A 10,313-nucleotide genomic window follows, 5' to 3' on the forward strand; every position below is an offset into this window, starting at 1 on the left:
TCTAGATGAGAACAAGCCACATCTGCTTACATCTCCTTCCAGATGTAACAGCCCTGGCAATCCTAAGGCATACTTCCTGATTGCACTGCTGCAACCAGCATTACACATACAGTATTGCATAATGTAGCCAAGTGTGGGAACAACCACACAGCCACAGGCAAGCTGTCACCTCAAAAGGAAAGTTCGTTCATGTTTTTCATGGCGCTGGGACTGCAGAGTGCATAAGTGAATTCAACATTCTCTGTATTATTACCAGAATTCAACAGGGATGGAACCTTTACAGCACAAATAATTTTGTTTGAGCACAGGCTTTGAAGACTATAAACTATTTGACCATTGCACGAGTTAGAAAATAAATTCTAAGTCTTGAAATATTCTCTACATACTTAGGAGTAAAATGCCCTACGTTTTGAGCAGTTCTGTTGGCAACACTGTGAGGTTGCTACCTCTGGCTTTGCACGTGCTCTTGAACCAGGAGGAGGATCTGTGCTCTTGTCCCCTTAGAGAGCATTTGTGCTTTTTCTCATGAGTTTCCATTCTTTCCATGCTAAAGAGGGAAGGTGATGTGCCTGTAAACATGTTGTAGTTTAAACCTTCTGGTGCTGCACGCAGGTGCCGTGGGAGGGATTACCTTGTTTGTGGCAGTCTGGGCTGGGGGTGTGTTTGTGTGAAGATCTGCAAGGTGATATTTGCTCCTCCCAGACTTCTTATGGGACATGCACGCATGCAAGCAAATATGTAAAAGAAAACCCACTTCAGGTGTGTTGCATTGCTCCAAAGGAGTGTAAGAAAGGAAAACACCAGTTACATAATAGAAGTATTCTCAAGAAGGAATTGTTTAATCACAAACACCTTTCAGTCTTAATAAAACTAAATTAGATCTTCTCTAACAGATCAGCATTTTATCCACAGTTGTTATACACACAAAAAAAGAGAAAAAAGTAGATTATCGTTTTAAAATGTAGCATTGCTATTATAAAAGAAAGGCTGGATGTTCTGCTGGTACAGCTTCTCCCTCACAGTTTAGCATTAAACTGTGTCAGCATCTTCTCTAGCTTCAATGCTAGTGCCATGTTACCTTTAATCCTTAATTTTCCTGACATGAAGGCCATGGTTGGCTTTAGTTTACCTAAAAAGAAGACACAGAATCATCAGGAAAAGGAAAGGAACTGGAGATTGCGATATCATATAGTAGTTACTTTGCTACCAAGTTCTACTGTAAAAGCATCAGAAAAGAGGTTCAACAGATTGACTGGATGCTTTCTGAAGCTACGCTCTGAGAAGTTCAATAGCTACTGAACAAAGCAGTAGATATTTTTATTATAAAATCATGGACTCACAGAGTGACTTACGTTGGAAGGGAATTTAAAGGCCATGCACTTCCAGCTACAGCTCATCCAATTCCAAGACCACAAAGAGAGGTGAGCCTGTCAGCTCATCCATCAGCAAGATGTTTCCTGCCACCAGTAGCTGCCTCAGTTCTGCCAAACCCGTTTGTTACTCACCAGTGAACATCTTCACAAAGTCGCCACTCGACATGCTCATCACAACATCAGCTGCTGCAGGAGGCTTCCCAAACCCAGCACTCCCACTGCTGGTTTTCAGGTCAAGGTACCAAGTGCCTCCTTCATCACCTGAGTGGAACAGGGAGAACCTGTGGCAGCACCACAAGGACTGATGTGCCCTGCCCTTTGCTACCCCCGCCTGCTTTTCTCTCCCATCTTCGTGCTAGACGTGCTGGAGGTGCTGTGCCAGAAGCTGCCCCGCGCTCTCTGTGCAGACAAGGTCAGCCCCAGCAGATGCCCCACAGTGCCACAGTGTCAGGGGACAAGGCAGTGGCTGCTGGTGGAGCTGGAGGCAGCAGGGGTTTGGAACAGAACTACCATGCTGACCCTGTGCAGCACGGCCAGCAGGGTGACACAGCAGAAATGAAACACCATGAAAACACACCACAGTCCCCAAAAGAGCGGCACATGCTGCTGATGCAGAAAGCATCTCCCTGTGACAACAGCAGCAGGGTAAATCCCACATGTGCTGAAGTTGGCTCTGAAAGGCAGCATCTTATAGAGCACACCCAAAGATGTCCCTGTTCCTAGACCAGTTATAAAAGACAAGTATTTACATGTGAAAATACAGACTGACTCTTGCTAGAAAAGTGAGCATTTGAGAATTTTACAAGTGATGGTCTTACCTGACAATTCAAACTGAAAGACGCCCTGCGTGGATTTCACTATTTCTTTATTGAGTTCTCCCTGAATAACTCTGAATGTTTCTGCAACAGGCCCCGCTGAAGCTGATTCTTTATTAAGCTTGGCTCCACCTGATGCCTGTGAAGCACCTAAAAGAAACAGATGGATTCTCTGTAAAATGCTGGAACGCACTATCTCACTTATCTTTCTAAGAATATATATGTTTTCAGCAGTTCTTCTGCAAAAGCTTCTAAGGTGTGAATCAATTCACTACTTTAATCAGCAACTTTCTACACTGCAGTGAATGTGCTCATTTAACATTAAGAAAGAGCATTTGCAATTTATAAGGCATGTAATGCTTAGCAGCCCCTAAAAGCCATGCAGAAGGTCAGTGTATCAGGAAATAATTATTCTACTCAGTGAATTGCTACTGTGTTGGAGATCTGGGCAGTTGGCAGTATCAGTTCCTGGCAGAAAAGTCTAAGTGCGCACTCACAAATAGTATTTTCAAGGGAACTGGGCTCTTTTCAAACTTAGCCTCTTTCTTTCCTATATTTGTTTTGGCACTCCTATAAAACATATTCAGTATTCCTATTTGCCCTCCAATAGAAACATCACTATTCTGAAAAGTGAACCTGATGCTTTTGTAAAAAAACAACTTCTCTATTTCATCTTGTAGACATTCACATCATGTACGACTGTGAGAACTTCATGTAGGAATAGAAGCTTCTCAAGTTCTCACACTGCAAGAAAGATGTAACACTCCTGCAAAATATGCTGATTGCTTGTGATTTTTTTACAGCAATATTTACTCATAATCTTCATACCACTTAACTCTGGTGGTAAAAAGCAAAAAGGTTGTTCAAAACAAGGTGCTGATTATGAACTGTGAAAGTTGCAGACACTAAAGTCACTTCCATAAATCAAACAGCCCAAATACAAGAGATTTTGCCACATAGCTTGAATGTAGTCCAAAAGTAACTTGAAATAGAGGAGGCATTCATTATCATCACAAATAATCGACATGTACATGCAGAGGTTGCCCTTCCACGGCCTTCTGATTATGTGGCTGTCATGTCAGTTTCAGCATCCAAGAAGAAGTCAGGCATCAGGGGGTGACCTAAAGGGGAGTTGAACAATAACAGTAAGCCCAAGTAAGGGTGAACAGCACAAACAGGAATCCATTCTGAAGGCAACAGCACCTCAATTTACCAGTAAATGAACTACAGGTTGAAAAAAGACAAGGTGACATGTTTAGGTTCTGGTACATTTAAAATCAGACCCAGAAGCCTCTTACAAATTCAGTCAGAAACATCTGAAGATGAAGAAACACTATCTCACTATTTGGTAAATAGTAATACATGCGCTTGTGGTGCAGGTCTATTTTCTTTTTGCTAATGGGTTTAAAATATATATATATATATATATATTTATATAGGCATTGATTATTAGAGCCTCAGTGGACTATTATGTGCTTTCCCAGAATCCACATTCTCAAACGTGAGGCAAAGCATCTTTTGACTGAGTCAAAGGAATATATCCATATTCCCCATATGGCCTTCCTTCCTTCGCAAACTTCTCATTTTAAAGATCTCTTTTGCCTGGTGCAATTGCATAGACATCAAAATCCTTAACGCCTTCTTCTCTCAGTAGAACTTCATCAATAATGAAGTTTCCAGTGAAAGTTTTCGGCTTTGTTAAAATGCAATATGCAGCATCTGCAATTATGTCAGTTTTTCTGCACTGCTTCTCTATTCCGGATCCTCCCAGCATATCCATAGCAGCTGTATGTATGGCTGGAAAATTCAGAGGACAGGAAATTACAAGTTTAACACTAATGACATCACATACTCATCTCTTTGGCAAATGCATAAACTTTATTCTCCTCTCACATGAAAGTAAATCATGAGAAGACTAAACTGTGAAATACCATCAACCAGCGAAGAATGGTCAACCAGCAAACAATCCTCAAAGTGTAAAGATTCCCTTACTTGAAAAGTATTAAAGGAACCAAAAGAGGAATAAAGGGAAGAACTCCTTGTAATATTCATATTATGCAATGCTTCTATCAATACTTTCCACACAAAGACTTCCTCTGGCTTTATTCAGGACATGAAAAACTAACAGGACAACTATCTTTCTCAAAGTGAATGTGCATCAGCAATTAACATTTTCTGCAGCCATTACCATACTGAAAATCTCAATTTTAGCCCCACAATAACTTGTGAGATAACAAAGTGACTCTAAGTTAAAGATGAGAAACCCAATAGCACAAACTCAAACTTTTCCTGGCTTATGCTCCTCTACTTTCACATTACAGCCAATTATTATTGTTCTAAATATAGCAAAACTATGGGCAAAGACTGATATGAAAAACCATCTACTGTCCTGCAATCTGCACATCCTTCCATCTATTTCATACAAAGTGCTGCTGGTTTTCCATTAATTCATACATACAGCATCTTCCACTTTGACCCTGCAGTACCTCTACTACTCATTCACACTCTTACATCCTTTTGGCAGGCTACCTCTTTCACTTTTAGTTAAATCGAGAGCTCATAACATCTCACTATCAGCATATTCTCTTGTTTCAAGGAGCTGGATGAACCAATAGAACCATCCTAGCACAGTGTTAATCTCCAGCATTGAAGCTGATCACATATATATGATGTTCTTTAAATTAAAAACTTTGTAATTGTAATGTAGATACTACAGAAGTCACCTCTCTCACTCTCTAAAGTAGTTAACTTTTGTTTTGGCAGATAAACCTTTCAAAACAACATTTTTCTTCCTAGACTGAACATTACAAACTTTTATACTTCAGAACATGAACAGTTTTCATCAAGGAAACACTGATACATACAAATTTTGAAAGCTCACTTGCTGCTTCTAATGCTTTCAAGACACTGGTCTCTTTGTTCAGCAGCTACCAAACCTTCAACAGCAGCCCTGGTCCTCACTGACCCATGGACAATAAACTGGAGCTAGTATAAGATGGGCACACCAAGTTATTTTTCTGCTATGCGGCCCTTCAGTGTGCTGTGACTTGCAAGAAGTGTTGGATGGTTGTGTGAAAAAGCAATTGATTTCCCACTCAGCCAAAACTTTTTTTTTTTTACATCTACAGAGGTACATATCTTGTCAGCTTCATCTATTTCCTGGCAATCTAACTAGCTGGGGATTCTAAATATTGACATAAATGTCCAATACTACTCAGGGATGGTGTGCAAACCAAAGTTTGAGTCATGTTGAAAGGAGCAGTGACAAGACAGGAGAAAAAGCAGAATGTGCTCAGGCTGAAGGCAAGTTTAAGTGAAAATAGGAAGGCAACAGTGAGAACTAGGAAAGAAAGCCAATACCCACACAACATCTTTGATCACAAAAAAATACACAGAAGTGCTCGGTGTTCTGAATCAGTCCTAAAGAAGACCACCTGTATAGGACAAAACACAACAATTCAAAATAATCACCTGTTTTAGGCCATAAAGCATTGACAGCAACTTCTCCTTTAAATTCTTCTGCCATTCCCAAGACACACATGGACATGCCATATTTACAAATTGTGTAGGCTACAAAAAGCACACAAAAATCCCATATTTAGTAGGATACATATTTAGTCTACACATAGAATTTTACTTTTGAAGGATGTAAGTCACGGAAAAATCAACTTTCTGGGGTCAAAGCATCATCTTCCTAGAGTACAGAAACTCTCCCAGCTCCTACCACCCCCTTCAGATACAAACTGACCCTTTTACATGAGTATTGAATTGGGGAGGGAAAAAAAAAAGGAAAAAAGCACGTTGTAAATCCTTTTTGTATACTCTGAGAAGGGGGTGTTGCAGAGAAGGAACATGGACCTGCAAGAGGAGTTTAACCATGTTCCAAGTGTTGAAGTTTAAAAGATAATCCACAGGTTTAAGATGAGCAACATATGTTCTAGCCCAAAGACGCAATTGGGGCCTCCTTCACTCCTCAAAGATAATTTCTATTTAAAAAGACAGCAATGAGCTTTATCACTACCAAATCAAATGTGGAAGCATAGAGAAAAAAAGATTTTGCCTTCCTATCTCTATTGGGAATAGAAAACATGGTGTAGTATTAAGAAATCCTATGAAAAACTCTTAACTCTTACCTGCAGAACCTTCTTGGAAATATAAGCCTTTCACCACCACTGAAGACTTTTTGTACAATAATCCAAGGCTGCCCACAACAGAACTACTGCATTCTCCAAAAGCAGAAAAGGAGTGACTTCTAAAAACAACAAAACCAACCAAATCTAACGTTTTGATACTCAGTGCAGCTCTCTGTAATTTAATTCTTTTGGCCCTCTGAACACAGAGGACCAGTAGCTCAACACGCTGTAAAGGCAAAGTCCAGGATCACAATCCCAATGCAGGGTGCCAAAGACAAGAGCCAAAAATCAGATTTTCAAAAATGACCATGATTTTCCTTAAGGCTTTCACAGTAAAACTCAGTTTGCAAGTAACTGCATTTAACCCAATAAATCCCCACAAGTCTGTCCAACCAACCAGCAGGCTGACACAGCTGTGCAAACGACTTGTGACTGAGCCCCTGTGTACAAAGGTGTCACACAGAGTGGAAGCACCAGTGAGATAAAAAGGAACTGGGAATATTGCATGAGCATTTCAGCACAGTGTGAGGAGAACCAAAGTTCACCTGCAGCTGAGACTTCCAAGGGAAGCCAGTGGCAACTTGTTTATCTGCTATAATGTGGGTAGGAAGAGCATGAACAAGGGAAAGGCGTTGCTGAGTGGCATGGGTGATTCAGTGAGAGCAGACACTGGTAGTGCCTTGCTTAGGAACATGGTTTACCAGGACATGAGAAACTAGCCATAGATGAGAGGTAATCTTAGAACTTGGAAGGTTGGAAAAGACAATATAGTCCAACCTTCAACCCATCCCCACTATGGCCACTAAACCATGTCCTTCAGTGCCACATCTAAACCCTTCCTGAACATCACCAGGGATGGTGACTTCACCACTTCCCTGGGCAGCATGTTCCAATGCATCATCAATCTCAGTAGGTAAAATCAAGCCTGGTGAACCTGATTGACTTCTGTGATAGAATGAAAGGATTTGAGGCCAAAGTGATAACAGCTGACACCATTCACATTAGCAAGGCTTTCATTACCATCTCTCAAAATACTTTTGTATCCAAGTAAATACATAATAGTCTGGATGGTTGAACAGCCTAAGGGGTAAGAGAAATGTTAACTGGACAGGTTCAGGGAGTTAGAATCATGCAGGTGGGCTCCTTTTGCAGCAGGCACGGCCGCAACCAGGGCAGCCCACAGGCTGCACCGTGGGCGCTTTCTGCACTCGTACAGGATCTCATGACTACTGCTTGCAACATACGGGAACGAATAAGGTCAACGTATGTCCCCGTTCATTAGCAGCGCAGAAATAACGCCGCAGCAGTCACTCAATTCAGATTCCACAGCACACCCACAGCCGCACTTTGCCCTCCGGACGTGCACACAGCTCGGCCCGTGAGCAAACAGCACCGAGCGGGACTCCGGGTCCGACCCAGCCGCTCCGGGGCCACCGTGCCCGGCCGCGGCCTCCACCCCGCGTCCCATCGCCCTCAAGGGGCTGCGGAGCACGCGTCTGTCCCTCCGCCCGGCCCCGGCCCCAGCTCTGCCCCGGCAGCTCCTGTGGCTCGGAGCTCACGGCCCCGCCGAAGGAAGGAGGAAAGCCCAGGTCGCCTTACCCAGTGTTGGGCAGCATGGCGGCACGGCCATGGGGCGGCTGTCGGCTCGGCACGGGACGCGCTCCCCGCTCACACCGCCCTCCGCGCAGCCGCGGCCCGGGGAGCCGGGCGGAGCCAGGGCCGAGCGGGGCGGGATGAGGGGCGGGTGATGGAAGTATCGGGATGAGTTCCCTGCGGGAGTACACCTCGTTCAACCAAGCCAAAGCCTTGCACGTTTTCACTGACAAAATTAAAATCGCATCTGAGATCTCGCCCTCAAGGAAAGGACTGAATGACCAAACTGAAGTGACAACTGAAACGATTTATTATTGAAACAACCTGTCCTTATAACTATCGGTCTATCCACTACCACCTCGGGCCACTATGCGGGCGCCGACATGACCCCACTGCAGGGCGCTCACTCGTCATCTTCATCACTGTCATCTTCATCGGTGCGCAGCCAGCAGCCTTCCTCTACCCAGACAGAGCTGGTGAAAGGTGGGCGCTGCGGGTCCTCCCAAGGCTCCCACTCCTCTGGCATCACCGTGACTTCATGCTGTATGTTCACCGTGAGCGATAAGGAGTGGAAAAGCAGGCCGGCCTCAGGAGCACGCTGCTCTTGGTCTCCTTGGCGCCAGGGAAGTTCCTGCAGTGCTGGGTTGCGTGGCAAGCTGTCTCCCATGTAAGATGAAGCGGTGAACGACAAGGAAGTACAAATGTCTCCAGGGCTCCAGCCGCTGTTTGGTGGCAGCAGGGACGGGTCCAGAGGCTGGTTCATTCCCCAAGCTGCTGCAGCACGCATTGGCCGGCTGTGAGAGGCTCGAGCTCGGCGTCGGCTGCGGTTTCTCCTTTGGCGCTTGGGAGGCCGGGGTCCCCTGGCTGCAGCCGCCTGGGTGCCGGCTGCCGGACCCGCTGCCTGCAGGCAGCCCCTGCGGGAGCAGGAGCAGCAGCAGCAGCAGGAGCAGCAGCAGGGGCCCGTCTCGGCTCTCCTTCTCCGGGCAGATCTCGGCCTGCACTGCTCGAGGAGCCGAGAGCTCTCTCCTCCGAAGTCTGGGTTCCAGTTGACGAGAGGCTGCAAAAGGCAAAGGAGAAGAGTCAGTTGTTATCACCTTGCGCTTGAAAGACAGCAAGGTACAGGAGATTTTCAATTGCTAAAGACGGACATGGGAGTGAGCAGCATCACGAGCCGATCCTTGACCACCTCTTGCAGGGTGGGAGCGTCTTTGCTCAGTCCAATTGAAGTTTGTCCTTGCAGACATTTCTGCGACAAAGCGGTTTTCGCTGTGCCACTCGGCAAGTGAAATCCTTCTGAACACCCTGGGGGTTCTGATGGGGTGTCATTGTGATGGCACGTGTTTGTGATGGGGGCTTCGGCCACTCCCAACATGGAGTCACAATGATCACCCCAAGGTGATGCCCAGCCCTTTTCACCAGAGCTGTGCTCTGTCCTTTCATCCCCATCTTGTCTCAATGCAGTGCTGCTTATAAATCAGATTATAAATCAGATATAATTCCATGGGCTTTTCTGAACTCTCATGATCTGCAAACAAGAAGAGAGCAAGAGTTTCTACTGCTTTGTCCAGTATTTAATGAAATGTTCATCTCTGATCTGTGGTTTCATCTCAGTTGAAAGCTGGTTCTTTTTTTGCCTGTTTAAATGTACAAAGTATTTGTTGAGCGAGGGTCAAATCGCAGCTTTTACAATGTTGAGTTCTGGCCATGTTTTGGATCTGTGATATCCACATTTACTGCCATTCAAATCATTCCTCAGTTCCCTTCAGCAAAACTTTGGAACAGAGCAATTAAACATGAGGCAAAGTGACAAAAAGCAAAACATAAAACACATACATAAAAATGTTATTCAACAAGTAAAGTAACTGTTATGGGTTAGCCCTCAGCTGTACCTTCAGAAATGGCCTGGAAAAGCACATTCTTTTTCAGTCAGTCAGCCTCCTTGATGATGATTCTCTTTCTTCTTATTTAGAGACTTAAAGCCATCCCTGTCTTTCCTCACATGGCTTCCTAACATTGCATCTGTGTTAGGAAAGCTGGGATTTAAATGTGATGCAGTATTTGAAATGAGGCTGGAAAAGGTGCTGCCTTCAAACCTTGGGAGGAAAGCATTACTAACAGAATATTGGCCTCTCATACCACGCATCTACAAAATGCCCGTCCTCATTTTGACTTGACATGGTGTAAGCATGAATAAGATGTGGATCTGTAAGAGAAGACGTAACTAAATCCTGCTGCAGTGCCCAGCAAGGAGAACATTTTTTCTGTAATGACTGTGTATAGTGACTCAAAGAGAAGACATATAACAGTATTTCTTTATGTTTTGTGAATAATACTTCTTTTGGTTTTCACCTTTTCTGCAGATAGCAAACTGCCCTCTGTTACTGTGAGATGTATGCCAC

The 10,313-nt window shown here is 44.2% G+C and overlaps 1 protein-coding gene across 1 annotated transcript; it reads right to left on the reverse strand.

Annotated features, from left to right (window-relative positions):
• Window positions 1-3,630: 3,630 nt before the first annotated feature.
• LOC146756058 (uncharacterized) lies at window positions 3,631-10,091 on the reverse strand. Its single transcript, XM_085524785.1, has 6 exons — window positions 10,031-10,091; window positions 8,875-8,971; window positions 8,698-8,828; window positions 7,921-8,091; window positions 5,660-5,758; window positions 3,631-3,985 (listed from the first exon to the last, which is right to left on the reverse strand). Exons 1-6 carry the CDS (start codon window positions 10,089-10,091, stop codon window positions 3,774-3,776), a joined length of 771 nt encoding a protein of 256 aa, XP_085380911.1. The 3' UTR covers window positions 3,631-3,773.
• Between the last annotated feature and the right edge of the window lie 222 nt (window positions 10,092-10,313).

Source organism: Coturnix japonica, chromosome 28 (assembly GCF_054131305.1).
Source record: "Coturnix japonica strain WE chromosome 28, WE-NBRP24, whole genome shotgun sequence".
NCBI classification, from domain to species: Eukaryota; Metazoa; Chordata; class Aves; order Galliformes; family Phasianidae; genus Coturnix; species Coturnix japonica.